General features: G+C 38.5%; 1 protein-coding gene across 2 annotated transcripts in view; it reads right to left on the reverse strand.

The window, feature by feature from the left end:
- Nucleotides 1-4,633: 4,633 nt before the first annotated feature.
- Nucleotides 4,634-26,685, reverse strand: part of LOC306859787 (uncharacterized protein) — a 34,825-nt gene continuing 12,773 nt past the window's right edge. Inside the window, exons 4-5 of one of the 2 annotated variants that reach the window (XM_079401043.1) lie at nt 12,090-12,176; nt 4,634-5,980 (exon numbers count right to left, since the gene is read on the reverse strand). In XM_079401043.1, coding sequence (XP_079257169.1) covers nt 5,917-5,980; nt 12,090-12,176 — 151 coding nt within the window. In that variant the 3' untranslated portion in view covers nt 4,634-5,916. The remainder of the gene's footprint in view (nt 5,981-12,089; nt 12,177-26,685) is intronic. The other variant, XM_079401044.1, reaches the window with a different exon arrangement.

Here is a 26,685-nt window from a genome sequence, read left to right on the forward strand (position 1 = left end):
TTTAAGATGTTTCAGAGCAAGATATTTTCAGTTGAGACAGCTCAAACATGCATTTTAGTCTGGGACTAGCTTAAGCCTTGTCTGTGAAACCGGGATAAGTGTTTGCTTTTTGGTCACATCAAAAAAGCATATTCTCAAGATGCAGAAAGGTTAATTCATTAATAACTTCAAGGCCAAAGCATCGGTTGTAATATGATGAGTATAATTCAACACATAATACTTACAAAGTGTAAAAATATGCTATCTACTCCGCTTTGCTGCAATGCTGCATTCATGCAAGCTAGTATTCTTTTTAATAGGTCACACCATAATTTATCAATCTCCTGTCGATCGCAAACTTTGACTTTGGAAAGCATTGAAATTCGAGTGAACTTGAGTTGCCTGTCTACTTCATTAGCATTCACATGAAATGAAGGAAAATTAAATGAAATGCCCCTTTACTGTTTTTATTTTTTGTCTAATAATAAAGGGACATCAATTAGACCCTATCAGAGCTTTGAGTCATAGACAGAGGTAGCATGCAGGTATCATGGGGTAATTACCCAGGTGAAAAACAAGTGCACTTCCATAATGCACTTAAAGTGCTCTATTTTCGCGCACTAATTTTGTACATAATATACTAAAAAATATCCTTTTGTACTTCTTAAGATAAACTTAAGATCATCTAAGTGTACTCAACTGTGCTATTTTGAGACACCATGAATATGAACTAAAATGCACTTTTAACATACTGTCTTTGTATTTAAAAAATGTATTTAGCTACCACTTGTAGTACACTTGAACCCATCTTTCATACACTAGTACACACTGGAAGCAATTCAGTGTGTACTAGTGGGCAACACAACATTATAATGCCATCATATTCACTCCAAACCTCCTTCTATGAGCGCTGCACCTTCAAGCTGAAAGCACATTGATTGATTAGTGCAGCTCACAGCAGAGACAGTCACAGTTTATAGCATGTACTGATGCACTGAAGTATTCATGAGAGTCTGTGAGCATCAGCCATCAGCATTGAAAGAAACTGCCGTCAATAAATCAGTCATAAAGGGCTCACAAAGAAGAGAACACACACAAATTATACAGTTTTAAAACAGCTGCAAATTATTCTAATTGTCACAAGAAAAACTGCATCAATGATGAAATGATTTCTTCATGTTGTAAGCATAAACTTTATAAAACATTGTAAAAATGTACGCACAGAAAAGCAGCATGTTAAGAAAAAAAGAGTACTGGTAGAATCCAGCACTTATGTGAATTTTGTCTTCTTCATTTATAAATGTAATAATTCTGCATTTTGTTTACTACAGGGATTTAATTGTAAAAAACTTTTTAATTGTAAAAAACCCAGCGTCTCTGGCCTTAGGCGGAAACAACCTGGACGGATGGTAAGTCCATCACAGGGCTCACACACACACACACACACACACACTTACAGGCAGTTTATTGTGCACTAAAAAAAATGATACATTGAATTTGCTAATTTTTTTTAAGGTAAGTGGTTGCAATCAATTTATTTTAGCTACATTTAAATAATTTTTTTTTTACTGAAAGTTAGTCAACTATATTTGATTATTTAAATGTAGCTAAAATAAATTGATTGCAACCACTTACCTTAAAAAAAATTGTAAATTCAATGTATCATTGTTTTCAGTGTGTCTACTTCACTGATGCTGCATGTCTTTTGGATTGTGAGGAAACCTGTGCTCCACCCAGAGGAACCCACGCAGACACAGGGAGAACATGCAAACTCCACAGAAAGACCTCCTAGCTCGGCCGGGACTGGAAACAGGGACCTTCTAACAAGAAGGATGCTGATCGTGCTTAAGCCCACTGCCTACTACTCAATAAACTGCAGCTCTATCTCCATATTTCAGGCTGCTGGACAGACTACAACTCTTTCTTCCCGCCAGATAGCAGTGACACATCCTGATCAACATCACACCATGTTCATTCTTTTAGGCCAGAAGAGAACTGGATCTTTCTGTCAGCTGATGGAGTTTGGGTTCTTTGCCACTGTTGCCTTTGGCTTAATTAGTTGAGGTCTGAAAGACACTTAACATTAGGGGCTTTCACACCGCGTAGTTAGGAGCTCAGCTCTAGGAACTAGCCAGCAGGGTGGTTCCTAGAGAACCAATTAGAGAACCAATTTCCCCCTCGGGCCGTTTTCCTGGATGCATTTGCACCGGCAGCAGGAACTTTGAAGCGGCCGACAGCAAAGTCTTTATGCGCTGCATTTACATACGTCACCAATCGTTGAATGGAGGACGCCATGATCTGAGCTGTTTTTGTTTTGGGTTTGTGATAATGGAGATGGAATGTAAATGCACAATTTACTCGACTGAAAGAGCAAAAAGTTGGGCTAAGAGACGAAATCTCCTATGACAACTTGCAGTGTTACATATTGAGGCTGAGAAAAGAACACAACGCTGCAGACAACAGGTAAATACCATTATCCCTGTTTTCCATGTTCATGGAGTAAGTATTTTTATATGGCTTTTTGAAAATGGCATGCGTTTGGCCAATCAGCGTACACTTACGTCACTAGTAGTTCCTATAGAACTGTTTTAGACCCTACTCTGAAGTAGGAGCTAATTTAGTTCCTAGAACTAAAACCATGCCTAGTTCCTGCGGTGCGAACACGCCAAAAAGCGGGTACTTCCGCCAATAGTTCAGGTACAATGAAAAATTTCCCGCTGTGCGAAAGGCCCTATTGAGTAATAACATCGATTTGACGGCACTGTTACTATCGGATGAGAACAAAACTTGAACTGAATAATGACACTAACCGTATTCAGTAGAGCTGTTAGTAACACTTTAGTTTAGGGACCAATTCTCACTATTAACTGGTTGCTCATAAACATGCCTGTTATTAACATATTGCCTGTTTATTAGTATTTATAAAGCAGTATAGACGTTTCATCGGGCGCACATGCGCCTGGCCCGAAGTTAACTTCTGGTCTGTGTTTGTTTATCGGTCTGGTTAGTGGCGCCGACTACAAACGCAGTTAAAGTGATGAGTAAGTTTGGCTCAGGTTGTTGTGCTGTGGGATGTGTTTCCCATACATTTATTTATTTGTGGCGACCTGCCACAATATCAAAACTGATCGATTTTCCAAAAGGCTTCGTTGAATAAACATGACCACGTACTGCACGTTTAAAAATAAAAAAATCACCGTATTTCTGAAGGAAGACTGTCTTTAGAAAATGTTCAAATGTCATTCATTTTCATTTCATCTTGCAAGAAATGGAGGTTTACTCGGTAATGCCTGATAAAGCTTGCAAGTAATGCCTGATAAAGCAGCGTTTGTGAGCTCAGCACTGCTATGTGTACAGCCGTTACTGAGTAAACCTCCATTTCTCCCGCTTTAAAGTGCCTCCTGCTGGCAGAGAATGAATTAGCATTTTCAATAAGTCCGTCTGATTTACGCAGCAAACACATTTTGCTCGTTATCAAAAATAATCTACTCTAGAGAGACATAGCTGTTGTTATTGATTCTATTTGGAAGTCTACCGGAAGTGAAGTTAGGGCCACAAAAGTAACGTTTATGTCGTTGCCGCTGAAACGTCTATATTCTACATCTCTAATCCCACCCAATACCTAAACTTAAAAACTACCGCATTAACTATTAATAGGCAACAAATTAGGAGTTTATTGGGTTACACTTTTTGATAGTTCACTTTAGACATTCTACTAACTATAAGTAACTTTGTAACTACATGTCAACTAATTCTCATTAATTTGCAACTACATGTCTACTAACTCTCAGATTATACTGTTAGGGTAGGTTTAGGGTTAGTAGAATAAGTTGACATATACTTGCAAAGTTTCTAATACTCAGTATGTTGTATGTTGTGAACCCATCAAAATAAAGTGTTAGAAGATATTAAGCAGACAGTCTACTGATACTCTAATGACTGACATGTAGCTGCAAAGTTACTTACTGTTAGTAGAATGTCTAAAGTGGACGATCAAAATAAAGTGTTACCGTTTATTGAGACAAAAGTCGTAGCTAATGGTTTGTTAATAGCGAAAATTGGACCTTAAAATAAAGTGTGACCAAGCTGTTTATAGTTGAATTGAACTTATTTCAGGTGGAGTGAACTTTACACACTTATTGAACTGAACTGAATCAACACTGAACTGACTGGAGCTGAATAATGACACTATATGCTCTCACTACAGACGCTTTAAAGCCCAATTTGGATTTGCATCATTTTTGACGTGTATGTCATTGATCCTGTTACTTTCCGGTTTAATACTGTGAAGCTTCTTTGAAACAATCTCTACTGTACAAGTGACATAACAATATCAATTCATACACTATCCACCCAATACACCCAATAAGATAGAGAGATTGAGTAATGTGTCCCAAATCAAAGGATTTTGAAAATACTACACCAAAGGTTCTTGGACAGCATACTGTTGCATCAGCAAATAACATACTTTTCATATTTAGAAGTATGAACTGGGATTGAGCCAAGATCTTGATGTAATGGTCTGTGTCGTCCACTAGAGGCAGCACAAGGGCTTTTCACTCATGAACTATTCTAGTCATCCTAAACCCCGGGTAACACAATCCTGTACGCATGTAGTATGAATAAAATATGGGCATACAACATCCAGAAAGTTGGCACTGTCATATATATTATTTTTATTTCATCGCAAAATGTAAACTATATTATCAGCCAGCTCTTTATATAAAGTTAGCTATATTTGTTCAACAATGTACTCACATAGGGTGATATTTACTATGTACTGTAGCAAATGTCAACTGCTTAATTGCTCGTATCATCTCAAAATGTGAACTAAATTATCACCCAGCTCTAATCTGCTAAATGCAACTATAAAGGAAGATAGTAAGAATAAGATATAAACATTATAAAACATCAACATCATGATTTTCTGTAAAGCTGCTTTGTAACAATGTGTATTGTGAAAAGCTCTATATAAATAAACTTGACTTACAGTACAACATCAGCCACATTGCTATTCCCAGCCATTACCTGTCATTTACAGTGTGACAAATGAACAGGAAGTATCAGCCTGAACTTGTTCTTAAATCAGTATTTGACAAGACAGGCAAGAGTAAAGTGATTTTACCACACAATTTGATAATAAAAAAAAGAAAGAAAAGCAACATAAATATATGATGAGATGATGCAATGTAACGAGGTCATGTGGCAAACATGCAGCATACTACTGTTTAAACATACTCCTATTTTATCATTACATAGTGTTTCACATGAAAATAAACACGGTAAGCAGTATACAGCACTTACTGAGTAGAATGCAACAAGCTAGTATGCCAATCTGAACACAGTCCTTATTAATCCCTCAAGAATAACTAAAAAAACAATCCACACATGAAAGAAAAACACAATATTGAGTGCAAATAAATAAATAAATACAAAAATAATAAATCATATACAAGAGGGTAAAAAATGAAACTTTTAATTTGAATCTTGTTACACATTCAAGACAATAAGCTACTGATATCAAGCAAAGCAAATACAGCTATGATGTAGTAATTGGTTTTTAAATAGATATTGCTTTTTCATTTCATGCATCACTCGGAGAACTGAATGAAGTTGCTCTTCCACTCGTTTTACTCTTCCACACTGTGCAACACACTCAGTTCTGCATCCTTGTATTAGAGGTACATGTTTGAGGTTCAACACTCGACTGTATGCATACGTTCTAGCGCTACAGTTGTGTTCTTCCAGCGTTCATGAAATGAACTACTGCAGGAAGACTTCCATCTGTGCTACATGTGAATGCGACAGCACACACAGTGACATTTATTCCCTCAGAGAAACACAGTGTTCCCTCAGGAGACGGATGGATGGATGCTTGTATGAAGAACGCTTTGAGAGAGAGGACAGATCCGTGGCCGGCTGGAGATGTCATTCCTGCTATCTTGAAGGACTGCTGCTTCCAGACGGAGGACAGCAGAACTGATGCAGAACATTATCATCCCTGTGAGAGAAGCACACTATAAGAACAGCACACTTCAATGTGACGCACTGCATACTCTAGGCCAGCGCTTCTCAGCCACCACTGCTCAGGACGCAGGTTTTATACTGGACATCATGTGGCGGCCCAAACACGTCATCAAACTTGTTTATCGTACAAAGGTGAACAGAAATGTTCTGACCTTCATCTGCATAGATGCAACATACATTTTTGTTGCTGATGTTTGACCAAACTATTTTGGCACATTTATTGAATGAGAAAGAAGATATTTTGAAGAATGTGGGTAACCAAACAGTTTCTGGTCCCCATTGACTTGCATTGCATGTTTTATTTATTTATTTTATTTTTTCCATATGGAAGTCAATATGAACCAGAAATGTTATCTCTTTAACATGGCTAAATAGACATGGCTTAAAAGGCTAAATAAGCAAATCAATTATTTTGTTGATCAGAAGTGCAATTTACCCATTTACCTGTATTTAAATGTAGACAGGTTACCTTTTGTAGTTTTGTTTATGCTCTTGTTGGCGATTATCGTCAATTTGATTTCACAGATACTATTTAAACTAAACTGATATAGACAATGACATCTCTGAATTCAATAATGAAATGCCTTTAACTGAAAAGTGAGTGTTTAATCTTATTATTATACATTACTGACACTCTATCATCCAATCTGATACGGTTAAGTGCTTTGACACAATCTGTATTATTAAAAGCACTATATAAATAAAGCTGACTTGACTTGTTGGCATCTGTATCATTTGGCCTCCAATAAATGTGCCAAAATACCAAGAGTTGGTCAGATGTAGGGTTGCAAAAAGTTGGAAAATTGTCAGTAAATTTTGGAAACTTTCCGGGAAATTTTGGAATCTTCCTGGGATTTTTGGAAAGGCTGAAAAGTTTTTTCCACTGGTTGCATTTTATTATTTGTATTTTATTACCCGATTGTATTTCCCAAACAGATCTGAGACTGATTTTAGGGTCAGTTGAGAACCGCTGGTCTAGGGATCCTAAAGCACTTATCATCTGACTTCTCTCTAGGCTGTTTACTATATTCCTGTGTATAGACCAATCCCAAAGTCTGCAGCACATGTACACTCAATGATGGCAGAAAACCAGCAGCATGTTGTATCCAAACAACTAGCTAGCCAAGTCACAACAAAATTCAAAAGAGAATTGGTCTGACAGTTTTCCACTATTTACTAAAATGAGGGAACAAATTTGTGAATCATGGCCACAATTTAACTAAAAATAAACAAATGAAGACTGAATTCTTAATATGTGGCCACAATACAGTATACAGTTGGGTAAAAAAGTATTTAGTCAGCCACCAATTGCGCAAGTTCTCCCACTTAAAAAGATGAGAGAGGCCTGTAATTTTCATCATAGGTACACTTCAACTATGAGAGACAGAATGGGGGAAAGAATCCAGGAAATCACATTGTAGGATTTTTAATGAATTAATTGGTAAATTCCTCTGTAAAATAAGTATTTGGTCACCTACAAACAAGCAAGATTTCTGGCTCTCACAGACCTGTAACTTCTTCTTTAAGAGGCTCCTCTGTCCTCCACTCGTTACCTGTATTAATGGCACCTGTTTGAACTCGTTATGAGTATAAAAGACACCTGTCCACAACCTCAAACAGTCACGCTCCAAACTCCACTATGGCCAAGACCAAAGAGCTGTCGAAGGACACCAGAAACAAAATTGTAGACCTGCACCAGGCTGGGAAGACTGAATCTGCAATAGGCAAGCAGCTTGGTGTGAAGAAATCAACTGTGGGAGCAATTATTAGAAAATGGAAGACATACAAGACCACTGATAATCTCCCTCGATCTGGGGCTCCACGCAAGATCTCACCCCGTGGGGTCAAAATGATCACAAGAACGGTGAGCAAAAATCCCAGAACCATACGGGGGGACCTAGTGAATGACCTGCAGAGAGCTGGGACCAAAGTAACAAAGGCTACCATCAGTAACACACTACGCCGCCAGGGACTCAGTGCCAGACGTGTCCCCCTGCTTAAGCCAGTACATGTCCGGGCCCGTCTGAAGTTTGCTAGAGAGCATTTGGATGATCCAGAAGAGGATTGGGAGAATGTCATATGGTCAGATGAAACCAAAATAGAACTTTTTGGTAAAAACTCAACTCGTCATGTTTGGAGGAGAAAGAATGCTGAGTTGCATCCAAAGAGCACCATACCTACTGTGAAGCATGGGGGTGGAAACATCATGCTTTGGGGCTGTTTTTCTGCAAAGGGACCAGGACGACTGATCTGTGTAAAGGAAAGAATGAATGGGGCGATGTATCGTGAGATTTTGAGTGAAAACCTCAAAATCAATGCTCAATCAGCAAGGGCATTGAAGATGAAACGTGGCTGGGTCTTTCAGTATGACAATGATCCCAAACACACCGCCCGGGCAACGAAGGAGTGGCTTCGTAAGAAGCATTTCAAGGTCCTGGAGTGGCCTAGCCAGTCTCCAGATCTCAACCCCATAGAAAATCTTTGGAGGGAGTTGAAAGTCCATGTTGCCCAGCGACAGCCCCAAAACATCACTGCTCTAGAGGAGATCTGCATGGAGGAATGGGCCAAAATACCAGCAACAGTGTGAGAAAACCTTGTGAAGACTTACAGAAAACGCTTGACCTTTGTAATTGCCAACAAAGGGTATATAACAAAGTATTGAGATCAACTTTTGTTATTGGCCAAATACTTATTCTCCACCATAATTTGCAAATAAATTCTTTAAAAATCCTCCAATGTGATTTCCTGGATTCTTTCCCCCCATTCTGTCTCTCATAGTTGAAGTGTAGCTATGATGAAAATTACAGGCCTCTCTCATCTTTTTAAGTGGGAGAACTTGCACAATTGGTGGCTGACTAAATACTTTTTTGCCCAACTGTGTATATATATATATATATATATATATATATATATTTTTTTTTTTTTTTTTTTTTTTTTCGCTGCATGGCATGTAGGGTAAACGCACCTATTAAGCTCACCAAAATCTACATTGAGACATTTTTAGTGCACAAGATACTGGTTTCGGTACAAAAAGTTCATCTCTCACATAAAAATATTTAATTTTATTTTAAATGTCAAAAGAATTTCTATTAAGATATACATCACTAAATGGAAAAGGTCTGGCTGCGCTTAATGGGTACATTTGTGTACCCTTTAAGCACACCCCTGTTCCCATTAAACTCACATCATGTTTTATTAAAAATTCTTGTTTATTTTTAAAAACTTTTTTAAAGAATAATTGAAAAATGTTTTATTTGAAGTCAATCAATAAAAAAAAAAAAAAAAAACCCTACTAAAATCAAGCAACAGGGCATTCAATTTGATCAGTTATATATTCATAATGAAGTGTCATCTAAGCACACATCAACATCTATACTAGTCCACTTTCAGCTAAATAACACATTCAAAAATGAAAGAAAACACACTAATAAAACATTTCATTCATGGGGATGATCACGAAGCAAAGCGCACATTTCTGTGTGAGTTTGTTGTGATCGGAAGGGATTTAAAGTCTGCTAGTGTGTGATCCTCAGTCGTTTAGTGTACGATGGCCAGTTTTCCTTTGTGACTATTCGTTAAGTGTATGATGCCTGGTGTTTTACAAATTGTTCACATTTTAAAAGTCATGTAGTGTATTCCAGCCTTTAGTTGCTTTTTTCCTGGACAGATACGACAGGTTTCTGATGGACGACATGCCTCTTTCATCTTTGGGCATAAACTATAGTTATGTCTTGATTTTGTCATCTTAAAGCTGTTAAAATAAGTTACTAGACATTTTATAAAGATTAACTTAAAGTGACAGCCATCAGTTAATACTTAAAGTCTGTTTCTGAAGTATTTACACAGATGTTCAATGTGGAAGAGCTTAAATAGAGCAGCAACTATTTGTAATACATTTCATGCAATATTTATTAAAATGACAAGATTTTGCTAAATAAATAATCTAGTTAATTTATTAAATTCATATTTTAATATGAACAACTATTATTAACAATTCCTATGAAATTATAATTGTTCTTATTGATGTCACTCTGAAGCTGTGATTTTCATAGTAGTGCAGCCTTTAAGCTCATCTTAAAATAATATGAAACCTTTAACAATTACAGCACTGTAAAACCACAGACCAGCAATAAACTGTCAATTTATAATATTATGGATGTAAAAGTACAAGCCAGTAATGCTTGTGCAGTAATATGTTAGCGTAGCACACAGTCTTATCCAGCTAGTCAGCTAACTGTGTTCTGTAGCATCTGCGCTATGTTGCTAAAACCATCTTTTGGATCTAATGTAATTATTTCCCACATCCAAGTTCCAGGTTATAAATGTGCAAAAGTCCAAACATTAATCTCTTAATTTTACAAAATGTAGTGAAACTTACCCAAAATAAAGGCTTAAACATCTAAAAAATGCACATTTAAAGGGCTCCTGTTTTGGTGAGAGTTTTTAGACAGCTTTCTAAATGTCCGTCAGACAGAGAGAACACATGCAGACTCATATCTCAGCGTGTGATCATCTGATTGACTTCAAATTACTGGAGGTATGTATTAACAAACACATCAATTGGTGAAGATATTAAGTAGGATAATCAATTATTTTTACTTTTTATAATCTGAGCTCAAAAATGAAGTGTGCTTAATGGGTATGAGAGCTTAATAGGTGCGTTTACCCTATATCAAAATGAATTTAGATGTAACACAATATATCATTGTGTCAAAATTTAATCCAAAGTACAATTCCACAATGATTCCCATGTACTTTGATGGCAAAGGATTCAGTGAGGTTATCAGCCACATCGCAAAAAAAGATGCTACAGGCCTCTAGCGTACAGTAGATATAGCGATGCTCAGAGCATCAAATGCTTTGTGAGTGAGAGAGAATGTGTTGTTTTGACAGAAACAGCTCAGCACAACACTGTAGTCCCTCAACAGCACTGGGCTTATGCTTCGAGTCGCTCTTTTGAGTGTAACTACTTGGGACATTTTTGCCACTGGTTTATTGTGTGACAAGCTGTGACGCTGACAAGAGATTGGTCTACAATTTCAAAAATAAGCTAATAAGATTCCAGTTCATGAGAATAATAGGACAGACAGCAGATTTGTGAAACAGCTCTAAAAACTAATCTAATCAAGCGTCGAAATCAAGAAAAAAATCAGACATTAAACAAATCTTATTAAAAACAATACTAACAAAAATCTAACAAAAAAAAACCTGCCGACCATACATAAAAATGTTTACTCAACTAGGGAGCAAACTGAGTCACATTCAAAGATTCAACAGGCTACATTTACACAGCAGAGTCAGAACAAGAGATTCACAACCGACAGAAAATAATGCAGCTGTCAGTCGCAAACACTGAACTGATTCACAATGCTTCAGACTTGAATTAGGCAAAATCACAAAGAAGTGCTTTGAGGATATATATATACTGTATACACACACATTTTGTTGGTTGTTTAAATCACATGGGTTGTAATTTTATCCAATCATCGTCTTGCTTAAAATGAACCAATTTCAATCACATCACATGACATTTCACAGGATGTTATTCTCGTTAAACCTCATTAGACAGCTTGATATAGAAACAAACAAAACTTATTCTAATGAACTGGAATTACAATAAACCATGTAAAAAAAAGCATACAGGAGAAAACAGTCACATCACATTTCTGAATATTTGCCCTGACACTAGAAATTTCATATTTACAAATATCTTCAAATACCCCAAAGCAAAGACTTCAAGTTCATTAAACAACAATTACATTTGTCGTCTACCATTAAATTCAGGTACTGTAATTGTGAACCACTAAAATATTCAAATTGCTACTGTTCCATCATATTATTTGTGATGAACCTAGCCAACAGTGTTATTACTGACAACTTATATTATACAGTACATAAAACCTTTAAAATGAGAGACAGACCAAAATATGAAAGAAGCTGATGTAATGCATTTAACTTGACTATAACAGATACAACAAACAGCAGGGCTACTGAAAGTTTGCACAGAGCATTACGTAACGTCTAATAGGATTGAGTGTGGACAGCAGTTTGATAGGATGCATTCTGACTAGAGCGCCTCTTACCTGCACTCAGAGAGAGGAGCAGGTACAGCTAGCTGCTTAGAGCGCAACGGCGCGGGACAGCAGTACTGGTGCAAAGCATTTACATACCTACGACACAAGGAGAAACAAAGACGTCATCTACTCCACACTACAAACACACTTCAGCCCATCACTCTCACAGATCAGCTGCCTCGTGTCCTGCAGTACTCTGCTCAGTGTGTTGATATGAGGATTCTAATACAAGTTCATTCTCAGACAGGACAATCAAATTATTTTATACTCTTTTCTTTTTTTTTTTACATTTGAATAAAATGAAAACTAAAAGAATTTCAAATCACATGAGCCAATATTTTATCCACAATAGAACATTGATAACGTAAATGTTACAACTGAGAAATTTTACAATTTTATGCACAAAATGAGCTCATTTCAAATGTGATGCCTGCTACAGGTCTCAAAATAGTTGGGACGGTGGCATGTTTATCATGGTGTAGCATCTCTTCTTTTCAAAACAGTTTGAAGATGTTTTGAAGTCTGGGCATCGAGGTTATGAGTTCCTGGAGTTTTGGTGTTGGAATTTGGTCACATTTTTGCCTGATATAGATTTCCAGCTGCTGAAGAGTTCGTGGTCGTCTTTGACATATTTTTCGTTTAATGATGGGCCAAATGTTCTCTATAGGTGAAAGATCTGGACTGCAGGCAGGCCAATTCAGCAGCCGGACTCTTCTACTATGAAGCCATGCTGTTGTAATAGCTGCAGAATGTGGTTTTGCATTGACATACACATCATCTGGAGGGGAGCATATGTTGCTCTAAAACCTTTATATACCTTTCAGCATTCATAGTGCCTTCCATAACATGCAAGCTGCCCATACTGTATGCACTTATGCACCCCCCTACCATCAGAGATGCTGGCTTTTGAACTGAACGCTGATGACACGCTGGAAGGTCTCCTTTCTCTTTAGCCCGGAGGACACGGCGTCCATGATTTCCAACAAGAATGTCAAATTTGAACTCGTCTGACCATAGAACACTTTTCTACTTTGAAAGCATCCGTTTTAAATGAGCCTTGGTCCACAGGACATGACGGCGCTTCTGGACCATGTTCACATGGCTGCCTTTTTGCATGATAGAGCTTTAGTTGGCATCTGCAGATGGCACGGCGGATTGTGTTTACCGACAGTGGTTTCTGGAAGTATTCCTGGGCCCATTTAGTAATGTCAATGACAGAATCATGCAGATGAGTGATGCCGTGTCGTCTGAGGGCCCGAAGCCGAAGACCACGGGCATCCAACAAAGGTCTTCGGCCTTGTCACTTATGCACAGAGATTTCTCCAGTTTCTCTGAAACTTTTGACTTTGCACTGTAGATGATGAGATTAGCAAAGCCTTTGCAATTTGACGTTGAGGAACGTTGTTTTTAAAGTATTCCACAATCTTTTTATGCACTCTTTCACAGATTGGAGAGCCTCTGCCCATCTTTACTTCTGAGAGACTCTCCAAGACATCCCTTTTATAGCTAATCATGTAACTAGATGTTCTCCCAGCTGAATCTTTTCTAAATGTATTGCTTTTTTAGTCCTTCGTTGCCCCCGTGCCAACTTTTTTGAGACCTGCAGCAGGCATAAAATTTGAAATGAGCTCATATGGTGGATAAAAGTAAAATTTCTCTGTTTAAACATTTGTTATGTTCTCTATGCTGTATTGTGAATAAAATATTGGCGCATGTGATTTGAAAGTCTTTTAGTTCTCATTTTATTCAAATAAAAAAAAAAAACGTCTCACCACTTCTGGAATTCGGGTTGTTGGAGAATTAAATGCTTTTTAGCATATTCTCATTTCCAGATAACATTACGAATGCTCTCATCCTGTGAAACAATAGGCTTATAAAGAGTTTGCTGGGTAAATGGCGATTCGTGTCTGATATTGATGTATAAATGACTAGTGAAGATGTCAGTTCATTTCTCGATGAGTACTCAGGTCTTTATGTAACTCTGCACCAGACTGCTGTCACATACACAACGTTACTGCTTCAGACACAGATTCTCATACACTTACATCAACGTAAGAGGAATATTTCACAAAGAGAGCTTAAATGTCATTAATGCATTCAAATGTTTGTCAAACATAATCACTTTACATTGGGGATCACATGCAACTCTTTTAAGAGTGTTTTTTTTTTTTTATAATACATCCACAAAAAATATGAATTACATCATCTTGGCCACCTAATATTAAGTGGCAAATTATGTTCCTGGCTGTAACATAGGCCTAATAAATAAAGGTTGTTGCTTATTGTTAATAATAATAATAATAATAATAAATAAAAATAAAAATAGGATGTCTTGTTCCTACTTCCTGTTTTTCATTTAGAAATAATAATAATTATTATTTTTATTATTATTATTATTATTATTATTATTATCATCATCATTATGTAACCATATTAATCTATAAATAAAAACATTTTGGCCAGCAAACCTGTAAAAAACAATTCTGAAACTGTAGCTCTAAATACAAGCAAAGAAATACAAGAGCTTTATTTACAACAATATCTGTCATACAACAAAATAACTAACTAAATATATATCTGATTATAATGATAACTGGATGCCACTGGCTGAATTAAATGCAATGTGATGAAAGTGAAGTGACATTCAGCCAAGTATGGTGACCCATATTCGGAATATGTGCTCTGCATTTAACCCATCCAACGTGCACACACATAGCAGTGAACACACACACACCGTGACACACACACACACACCGTGAACATACACCCGGAGCAGTGGGCAGCATTTATGCTGCGGCGCCCGGGGAGCAGTTGGGGGTTCGGTGTCTTGCTCAAGGGCACCTCAGTCGTGGTATTGAGGGTGGAGAGAGCACTGGACATTCACTCCTCCCACCTACAATCCCTGCCGGCCCGAGACTCGAACCCACAACCTTTGGATCACGAGTCCGACTCTCTAACCATTAGGTCATGAGACAACAATGCGACATACAGCTAATGGAAATGTTATCGTTGCACACATCATACTGATTTGCATGCTATTTGAAAAATAAATAAATAAATGAATAATAAATAAATAGCTATCAGTTTAAAGTACACACTGTACAGTATAAGCAGGATGCTAGTGTTCCTTACTGAATCACTTTAAATTCACAGCTGGAACGTCCTACAAAGTGCCCAAATAGCCATAAACCCATGAACTAGTGCTAAAGTGCCCTTCAGTTTAACCTCAGTCACCTTGAGAGGACTGAATCTCCAATAAACACTCATACATCTCTGATGCTGCTTTCAGATGCTTATAGTACGCTTTATATACTGACAAGAGCAAGAATAAACAAATTGCAAAAATAAAAATCCAAAGCATCAAAAAGATTTCGGCAGTTATTAATGAGACAGATGGCCAGACTGAACACTGCACGTGAAGGAGAAATACATCACAAATCAGAGTCTTTAGCAGCACATTGTGCTCAAAGCATGTGACTGTGAAATTGCGTCATAATGCACATCAGCTACAACCAAACACACACACACACACACACACACACACACAGAGGGTCACAGCTCCTCGTGTTTATGCGACACATGAAAACACCTCAGCTCAGCAAAGCAAGCACAGAGCTGTCACTGCCATTTACAGCAACAGTCAAGTCAAGTCACCTTTATTTACATCACACTTTTAACAATACAGATTGTGTCAAAGCAGCTTTACAGTATCAAATAGGAAAATAGTGTCAATAATGCAAAAGGCCAATAGTAAACACTCAATTTTCAGTTAAAGGCAGTTCATCGATTCATCGTGTCATCGTCCAGCTCAGTTCAGTTTAAAGCAACAGCGCATCCCAAACACATTATGACCAATGCAGAACTCGCCTCACCATCCAGACATTAGTCCATCACCACAAGCTCAATCGCACAGCCTCTGTGTAAAACACATGAGCGCTGTAATGCATGCAGACCACGGATCTGATACTCACATGACGCCGAGTCTGTGTGCCATGGCCGCCGGTCTCATTCAGTCTGCTCAACGCTACAGCGCTGTGCTCCTGGCCTGCGACGTCACACAAGCATCACACACTTACATCAGCAAGCGAACACTGACACTGCGCAGAACGAGGACAGCAATTCACAGATGCTGCTGAGGAAATGTGCGTGTGTGTGTGAGAGAGATTTCTTAATGTGTAGGACATGTGCTGCCTCCTCCATCTGCAGCCTTTAGTACAGTCCACAGCCAGGGCAGCTGATTGGCTCTCTGGTCTCCATAGAAACAGGAGGAGAGAGATCCTGAACGCAGCACCCATTACACACGTAATACATCAACATCACAGCCAGAGGTCAAGCAAGGAAGAGAGAATCGCTTTCTGTTCTGAAAGAGAAATGAAACCGCATGGCCAGTAAATTAATCATTTGTTAATGTGAATGATATGTGGTAAAAAGGTCATGAATATAATGTCACTATATGAAAATATGAAAAATTTAGATTGAAAAATGTTCAATTATGTCATGATTTTATTAGTTTTTTAAAGGGTAAAATATGGCCTGGAGATGGAGGTTTCATAAAAGCGGTCCATTAAAAATTATTATTATTACCCACCACCTGTCCACTATTCAATTAAATATCAAACATATTTTGGTGCTACTGCTACAATATTGTGGCACATGAAAGTAAATCTAGTCTGAGCGTCGAATGGAGCTCAAGTGTAGTTCAGGCAGACCACAGCGTGCCTGCAGCATCAGCTGACGCTCAGCTGATCGTAACTCCTCCCACTACAATTGAATAAGATATAAAAGATCATCTGTACTCACACTTGCCAGAGTCGCATAGACATGCGCTTACCCTCCTCCATCCCCAGCTCCTCCTTATGCAGATACACGGTCACTAACTGCTTGCCCACAGAGATATATCATCTGTCCAGCTCATTGCTAAATTTGTCCAAATTTATTCACAGTACTTTATTACTCTACTTGGAATATGCAACTGTTGCATATAAAATATCTGGCAATTGCTTAGGCTTCAGGGGGGTTCAAACCTCAGTGAGGTTTGCCTGTGGATAGCTCAGAATCTGAACCCTTCAGAGCGAAGCCTGCCGCCAAATATAGAGTTCAGGACCTCTACAACAATCTTACTCAAACAGAGTGGTCCTGACTGAAATCAAATAAATTCCACCTGACTAAAAATAAAACTAAAACTGTACAGTGGTCCAGAGTTCACTGGAGAAACTATTGACACTTCACAGGTGTTCATGAACGCTGATGTTCTGTACAAATCCACTGCTGCTGGACATACTGTAGGAGAAATAGAGATGGAAATGTGCACAGAAAAAGAGACTGAAAGGGTCCAGTTTATGTTGGGAGATGCAATTTTAAGGAATGTTCAGTAACACTTTATTTTAAGGTGTCCTTGTGACATGTTACATGTACTTACTATTTTAATAACAATAAATTATGCATAATTACATGCAAGTAACCTTAAGCCAAACCCTAACCCTAACCATATAGTAAGTACATGTAGTTAATTAATATTACTCAGTACTTAAATGTATAATTACACTGTAACAAGGACACCTTAAAATAAAGTGTAACAAAATGTTCATTCTAGGTTTCATCTGTATTAAAGTTTATCTAACATACATAATAGTTCAATTCCTACTGAAGTTCCTGGAAACACATGGCACTATTAAGGGATGTAATGTGAACTGAAACTCAGGATGAGATGATATCGAGAGCCTCATCCCCTTTTATACATTTTGTTTTATTCAAGTCACAGCCAGGCAAAGCCTCATTTGACTGTGTGTGGCGGCCACAGCTGTATTAAAGCCAGTTCACACCATCAAAGACAGACGCAGAGAGAACCAAAGCCACATTCACTTAGTTTAGTCGGATCAGTGTGTTACCCAGTCAGCATCTGATTTTCGGAGATTGAACATGCTGAATCTGTCTTTCTCTGGTGTTGGAATGCCTGTGCATTATGGAATGAAATTAGTTTCAAATTTACTAACAAGTGCATACACAATAATCCATGAACTTGATAAATGTTGCAAATGAATCTCACTATCCACAATCAAATGCCTGTCAATTTGTGTCTGTGAAATTCAGAATTACATGAACATGCAGCGATTTGTACAAACAGAAACATGTTTGTGAATGCAGATGTTTTCATTTGCATTATTGTATCAGTTTGTGCATGCAACAAGGAAGATGAGCATGTGTGCATCAAGTGGCACGTGTGCATTCGTTGGCATCTTTTCCGAGTCAATCCTATTTGATTCATTTGGATTTTGAGACTTTCTTTGCACAGTTATCAGCATTTCACAACCCACTGTGGTGGTTTTTGTGACACTGACACAAACCGGGCTTTATTCGCCTCAAAGAACAGCATATTTAGACGGTCTGAATCATTCACTGTCCCCTATACAGTGCACAATTACCAGACAGACAACAGTTAAAGTCTGAATAATTGACTGATTTCAGGCACAGCTTTAGAGTCATTTTATCAAGGTGGTGGGTCAGATCAGATTTTGAATCAAAAATGTTGATCTGCTTCTGCATTGGTGATAGAGAGACTATAAAATCTGAATGCATATACAGTAACTTGTAAATTTGAATTTTATCATGCATGTCATTATATTCATAATAACAGACAAAAACTTTATTTATTTATTTTCAGTTGAGATTTAAATTCTAAGAAGTGCCCCATTGTGTCCCATGGAAAGCAAGCAGCGATACAGCAGCAGTGATGGTGCATGGCTGGGAATCCTGCTTCTGCTTCACCCCTCAGACTGTTTTCTGCTGTGTACCTGTGCTAAAAATGGACCTGAGAGCGTGTCTGCACTGCTCTGCCATGCAAGTGTAACAATGGGCTGTTTCCACAGACTAAAACACAAGACAGATTTAACTCTAATATACACAAGCTGAGGCAGAACTGGCGTTAAAATAGCATGTGAAGCTGCAGTATTTGACCTCTTTGACCTCTCAATGATGCCCGGGATGTCACCACTGATTCAAGAAATAAACCAGCTCGGTCTGCCAGAAAGCTCTCAACAAATCACACACACCTTTCTTACAGCTTTCTAAAAATATTCCCATCACGTCATTTGTCACAATTAATGTATTTATTTATTTCCAGTTTCAATATTTTATATGAAATTAAAGTGGACAACAATGCTTTACGAAGTTTAAATGTGTGGTCACAAAAAAGTAAGATCAGTTATGGTCAGTAAGATGAATTGTAGTTATCACCCCTGAAATCAGCTTTGGGAAATCTTTCACCGCCACGCAAAATTCTTATAGAAAATGACAGAATCTCATCCACGAAAATTCGCCAAACAACGGTATATGTGATAGCACCTTAAAGCTGCAGGTCAGAGGAGTCATAATAATAATAAACTTGTTTTTATATAGCGCCTTTAAAAGTAGCATCTCAAAGCACTTTACATACAAATACAAATATGAAGTAAAAAAGATACACACAAAAGTACAGGCAGTAAAAAACAAATAAAACAATACAAGGTCAATATAAAAAAAACAAAGTAATCACATAAAAGCTACCCTTTTAAGTTTTAAGGGACGATTTAAAAACACTAAGGGATTCTGCATTTCTGATCTCAGAGGGCAGGGAATTCCACAATTTAGGAGCCAATGAAGAGAAAGCCCGATCAGCCGTAGTTTTAAGCCGAGTTGATTGAACAGTTAAAAGACCAGCTTCAGATGAGCGTAGAACACGTGTAGGTGTGTAGGGGGTTAAAAGCTCTGACAAATATTGAGGAGACAGATCAAGGCCTTTTATGCAAGCATGAGAATTTTAAAATCGATACGAAAACTAACAGGAAGCCTGTGCAATTTTTCCAAGACAGGTATGATGTGCTCCCTTGCACTGGTCCTAGTCAGTATTCTGGCAGCTGAAGTTTGTACCAACTGTAATTTACTTAGGGTAGCTATGGGTAATCAACCAGTAAGATTACTGCACAGACTGTGTTTGAACACATGATCACAGAATGAAAAATTGAGATTTTAACTTTGTCATTTGCTATTTTGCCAGAAATTTGCCATGTCAACAAAAAATAAGGTCACACACATAAATGGTTCATAGGAATGATCTGAGGTCAGGTTGTCTAATGACTGACAAAAATACTAAAGGCTCCACAATCATTAAGCATATATATCTAAAATAAATAGGCACATTTCTTGATGATGGGGTTCCGTAGCATAATATAGCCACCAGATGGCATTACAGTTAACTACCAGTTCAGAAACAAATCCAGAGACCACAGACCATGCCAAATGGGTCACATCAGATGAACGCCTGTGCCACTGAAAGATGTTGCAATAGTGTGTAAAGAATTGAATTAAAGGGCTAATTCAATTATCTTCAAAAGGGATTCATTAGCATGCAATTAAAATTTCAACATTCAACAAAACAAGCTCAGGTTGTATAGACAGGAGAAAATCAATTCACAGGCAGCATAAATGATGATGAAAAGCCTAATGTTTAAATGTTGTGATATATATTTACTAAGAAATCCATTTTGGGATATTTTTTCGTAACCCAAAATAAAACAAGCTGTTGGAATATGTATAGATGGCTGTTCTCACAAAACAAACATGCATTTCCCTGTAGGACATCATGTGATCGGACACATTTAGACTACACTGTTAACGTGACTGCCATCTGTAAAGCTTTAGGGCACAGATGAACCACGATCAGAATCCTTCTATCCAAATAGAGAGAGCTTGGAATAGACCCTTTTAGGGCTGACATCACAATTACATCACAGCGCTAGCTGGAGGCAAAGCAGAGCAAAAACTGGAGGACGGCCAATTCAAAGCAGCACAGATTCGGCTACACAAGGAGCTTAAAATATCATCTTGTTGTGATGTTGGGTGCCCGAATCGATGTAGTGGAGGCTCCTATTTGAAATGAACGCATACCTGCTGCCACTGCCAGACAAAAAAACTGACCACTGCTGTGGTTAAACGTGATAAAACGAGCAGACTGGACAGAAAAAGTCATCAAAAATGCTTGTGTTTGCAACATTTTATCAGAAAAGGTTAAAGTACTGTATTTTGTTGTTTTGGGCACATCTAAAGATTTCTTATGCATCTCACTGCTATGTAAATTAAATAATGTCTGTGTGCATGTGTGTAAAACAACAAACTGATGATTTATATACTTAATCATTTGTAATTGTATATACATTGTTGTGATTAATTGTGGCTGGAATAATAATGTAGCTGTAAAAATAGTTGCCAGCTGAAATTTAAATATATACACGTCTTCATGACTAGATAGACACGGTGAGTTTGTCTTAACTATACATGTTAGATGTGAGTCACTCAACCGGAGGGAATCCTGTCAGATCGTCCATGCTTTCAGTAGAAGCGTGTGCGGGTCGGCCAATCTGGTTTCGTCCGTTAAAGGTAACCTTTTCAAATAACAATCGCGGTCCCAGACAATGAGTGACCTTACATATGCAAGTAAATTCAGAATTTCTCCAGTTTATTGTTAAAACAAGCTAACAAACTTCATAGATCGTGTTAGTGAAGCAGTCAGGGGAATCTTTCTGCCTCCAGCTAAGCTCCACCATCAGAAAAAACGTCACAATGTTTACTAACAGAAAAAGGGTCTATAGTTGCTATTCTTCCACCTGTATGATCCTGGATGAATTCTGGATCAAAGGACTTATGAACAGATACAGTACAAGCAGAATGCAACACAGGCCCTGTAATGTTAGGCAAAATCCCCAAACATACACACACTGGTAGTATGGTGTTTGGGGATGTTCTACTGCATCAGGACCTGGGCATCTTGCCATCATTCTATGAATTTTGTTCTCCGAGAATTAACTAACAGTTGGGTCGTGCAGCAAGATAGCAAGCAAGTCTACCTCAGAAAGAATGACAAAGTGTTGGAGTGATCAAGTCCAGCTTAAACTCTTTTGAAATGCTCACAGATGCCAAAATTAGTCTGTGTAAATGGACTGTTACACATGATACATACATCATCTTGTGTTTTTATTCATGAAGAATCAGTTTTGTTAATTTTGTATGTTTTTATTGAAGATCTAATGACATGCAGGGCCATATTTTAAGAGTGATGCATCTTGAGGCCATTTGTCATATACATCTAGCAGTGGGCCTAAGTCTCAGGTATAAGTAATAAGTAATTCATCTTTAATCATATAAATTAAACACTACACTATGGCTAGTATTCACTGTACTGTGATTATCATGTTATGTTCCACTGGCTGAGAACATGCACATTGACAGCACCTGCTGGTGGAATCCCTCAACTGCAAATGAGTTTAGACTTTATTAGACTTTGACATTGTTTTTAGATGTCTAACATGCAATATCTACTCATCACAAAAATAGTGCTCCTTTATTTATTTGGACATCCCATTTTGTACATGTCCTGGCACAAGAATCACAGCTTAATTTAGTGCACTTATGAAAACTGCACAAGACTCACTTTTTACAGCACTGGTCATTTCTAGTAAAACAAATATTATAGGTGTTTATTACTGTATGCTTTTGAAAAAGCATATAATTGCATATAAAGCATATAATTGTCATGTAAGATAATTATACAGAAATACTTTGACAACAGTCTTTGCTCAAGCATTTCAGAATGACCATAACAACATATACATGCTGTGAATGAGATCGGTCCGCTGGTTAGTCAAGATATCCCGTCTCATAGCGCAAAGTCACATTACTTTTTCGATGCGCATAGAGGAATTTATTCGGTATATATGTTTGGTAGTTTATGCACATTTTGTCTTATTGGATAAAAAGTTTATCCTACTCAAATGTCCGCATAAGTTTTTTTATGTGCATTTTTAGAAATTATGCGCATCTTGGCATTTCCATCCAGCATTTTGTCAATGTGATATTCCAAATTGTGCATAAAAATGGGTGGATGGAAACATAGCTACTGATAATGGGTCCAGAAAGATCACACAGTGATGCATGTTAAAGGGGTCATTGAATGCAAAATTCACTTTTACATGTTGTTTGAACATAAATGTGTGTTGGCAGTGTTTGTACACATCCACCCTATAATTATAAAAATCCACCCAGTGTTTTTTTTTTTAATCCCTATAAATAATATCCCCTTTCTCAAATCAAGCCGTTCTCCAGATCTCAGGCTCCTCCCATGATTGTTGATTGACACTGTTTTACCTTAGACCTGCCCTGAGTCAATAGTCTGCCATTGTTTCGATGCCGGAGCAGGGGTAGACAAGAATGTCTCGGAAACAATTGAGGTGTTTTGTTGTTGGATGTAATAATGAACATAGTATTATATTCGTCAACGAACCTTTTTTCTGTGACTAAGACAAGACGTTGACGAGCTAAAACTAATATCTGATGATAAAAACTATGACGGAATTTATGCCACATCTTCGTTAACAAGACGAGACGGTACTAAAATGTTATTTGAGGACTACCGGACATTCAAAATACATCCTATAGGCTAAGTTAACTGTCTTGTCTTTCAAAATGTCTCTGTCATTGGATAAGGTGCGTTTGCATGGCAGCCGCGGTGGACGGATAGGCTACCAAAACGCGAACTAGCGATCTGAAACAATGGCCTCAGCACCCGAAGGGTTAGGGAGTGGGTGACCAGACATCCCGTTTTTCCCGGGAGTCACAATTCATTGTCGATTAACTTAAAGTTAGTGAAGGTGCGATAGGCGGAAACGCGCTGATAGAAGTGCTCTCTCTCGCGCGCGCTCCACTTCTTCAGTTCTCATACAGCGCGCGATCAGTTATCAGTGCTCAAATACACACACAGCAGTCCACATGTCTCTCATGTAGAGTATCTCACGGAAATACAGTCCGTTATGGTTTAAGTGAGCTTAAACAGGTGGGTGAAAACTGAATGTATGTCAGTAGGCTATTACATACATACCTTCCGTCTTAAATGGACAGCATTCCTAATTATCTGTCATAAATGTTAACCAACAAAAGATGTTAAATAAATGTATACTTACTGTAGTAAGTAAACCTACTGTATCTGAAAAATACCAGTTTTTCCAAATTCAATCCTTGATTCAAATTTCTCATAACTAAGCTTGATTGATTTGGTCTAAAGAGAGAAGAATTAATGACTATTTTTGTTTGAATACTACATATAAAATAGCTACCAAAATAAATGTTGGTAACTGCAGTTTGACTAAAAGTAATGACTAAAAGTTGACAAAAATGCAATGACTTTTTGTCGACTAAAACTATGAAAGACTCAAATGACTAAAATGTGACTAAGACTATTAAGCTTTTTCGTCTCAAGATAAAGACTAAGACTAAATCAAAAATGCCTGCCAAAATTAACACTGCATCTGAGCCGCTGAAGATGCAGTGGATTGCATTTGTTTTTAAAGGGAATGCACACCCCGATCTACCCATGTTCACACAAATCATTCATGGTCCAGCCTAACCTACAGAAGAAGTGAGTATAAGGTTTTTTAAAGAATCTTTGCAAATTGCCTTTCCTAATAACATGCTAGTTAACAAGTTCCGCAGCTAAATGCGGCTAAATTAAACAGTCTCATGAGAACTAATGGTCACCCCACAGAAGAGAGGGGCGGGATGAGCAGAGCTCATGAGCATTTAAAGAGACATGCACTAAAACGGCTTGTTTTACATCACCATTGAGAATTTTTTTGATTCACTGAGACACATGGCAATGGATATATGATAATGAGTGTGGATTGTGTGTGCAGCAATGTGTGCAAGAACCAGCATGGATGAAATGGGTACTGATGGTGAGTCGCAGCCCTCAGGAACTACGCCCCGAAAACTTTCTTGTCTTGAACAAGGGAACCTATGACGCTCTGGCTCCCGGTAAACATTGGACTATGGTGGCTGGTGTCTCTATTTTCACATTCCGCACAATAGAACTGTCAATAACTAGAGCACTTTCATCAGGTTTCTCAGTGGGTGCATCACTGGATGGGTGCATGGGGGAAGTCGTGGCCTAATGGTTAGAGAGTCGGACTCGTAACCCAAAGGGATTGTAGGTGGAGTGAATGTACAGCGCTCTCAATACCACGACTGAGGTGCCCTTGAGCAAGGCACCGAACCCCCAGGCGCCGCAGCATAAATGGCTGCCCACTGCTCCGGGTGTGTGTTCATGGTGTGTGTGTGTTCACTGCTGTGTGTGTTAACTTTGGATGGGTTAAATGTAGAGCATGAATTCCGAGTATGGGTCACCCAGTTGTCCTGCTACGGGGGCTCTGTAACCGGAACCAAATAATGTACATGGTTCGCTAAGCTAGTCACATCCAAAGCCATATCTAGAGCCCTCACATTCTTACTGTCCTCAATTAAAGTTTGAATGTGTGTCTCTAATTCTGAAATCTTCTCTGTCAGCCTAACTATTTCCCTGCATTTATCACATGTGAATCCCTCGCTGCTGACAGAGACAGATACACTGAACATGTGGCAAGAGGTGCAGGTGACAATGCAAGAACGCATTACTCACCGTGATTGTAGAATAATTCTGACACACCACAGTTGTTTGATGGACTCATAAAAGAATGGAGCGAGACCGAGAGAAAAAAAAAACAGCGGTATGAAATGCGAATGGGGACGTTTTTAACATGCTAATGGAATGCTAATGCGCTGCTAACGCGAAAAAGTGCCAGTCTTGGCCAAGCACCAATTCCAGCTTTGGCTCCAGCCTCAGTGGAAAAGCGGTATGTAAGACCTTGATCTGTCTACCAAAACCAACTGTGTAATTTGACAGTAAGGAGCCCAGCTGGAAAGAGGTGCAGGAGGTGTTCAAAAAAGCAAGAACAAGCTCAGCCCCAGGACTGAGGGGGGTACTTTACAGGGTCTGTAAAAATTGCCCAGGCTACTCCACAGACTATGGAGAATCCTGAAGGTGATGTGGAGGAGGGGCAAGGTAGCCCACCAGTGGAGGTACACAGAAGGAGCGTGGATTCTGAAGGAGAAAAAAAATCAAAGAACTTTGATCAATTCAGAATCATCTTTCTGCTCAGTGTTGAAGGAAATATATTCTTTAGCATTGTTGCAAGGCACCTTACAGACTACCTCCTCCAATGCATACATTGATACTTCTGTCCAGGAAGGAGGAATCCCGAACGGGCCAGGGTGTACAGAACACACAGGTGTGGTCACCCTGATCAGGGAGGCCCAGGAAAACAAGGGGGACCTGGTGGTACTGTGGCTTGACTTCACAAACGCTTATGGATCCACACCCCACAAGCAAATAGAGGTGGCTCTGGCTTGGTACCATACACCAGTCAAGTTCACAGATCTCATCTTGGACTATTACAATGGTTTCAGCCTAAGATTCTCTTCCAGGGTCCATACTTCTGAGTGCCTTGAGCTCAGAAAAGGGATCAACACCATTTCAGTGATCCATTTCTCACTTGCCATGAACATGTTGGTGAAGTGGTAAAGCTCGGTTGAGGTGCAGTGTAAAGGACCCCCTCAAAGACTGGCATCCGACAACCACCAATTAAAGCTTTTATGGATGACCTGACTGTGAGCGAGTGGATACTGGAGGGCCTGGAAGAGCTGATGACCTGGGCTCGCATGAGATTTAAGCCAGCAGGTTTAAGTCCAGATCCCTGGTGTTGAAGAA

Source organism: Barbus barbus (assembly GCF_936440315.1).
Source record: "Barbus barbus genome assembly, chromosome: 40".
NCBI lineage: Eukaryota > Metazoa > Chordata > Actinopteri > Cypriniformes > Cyprinidae > Barbus > Barbus barbus.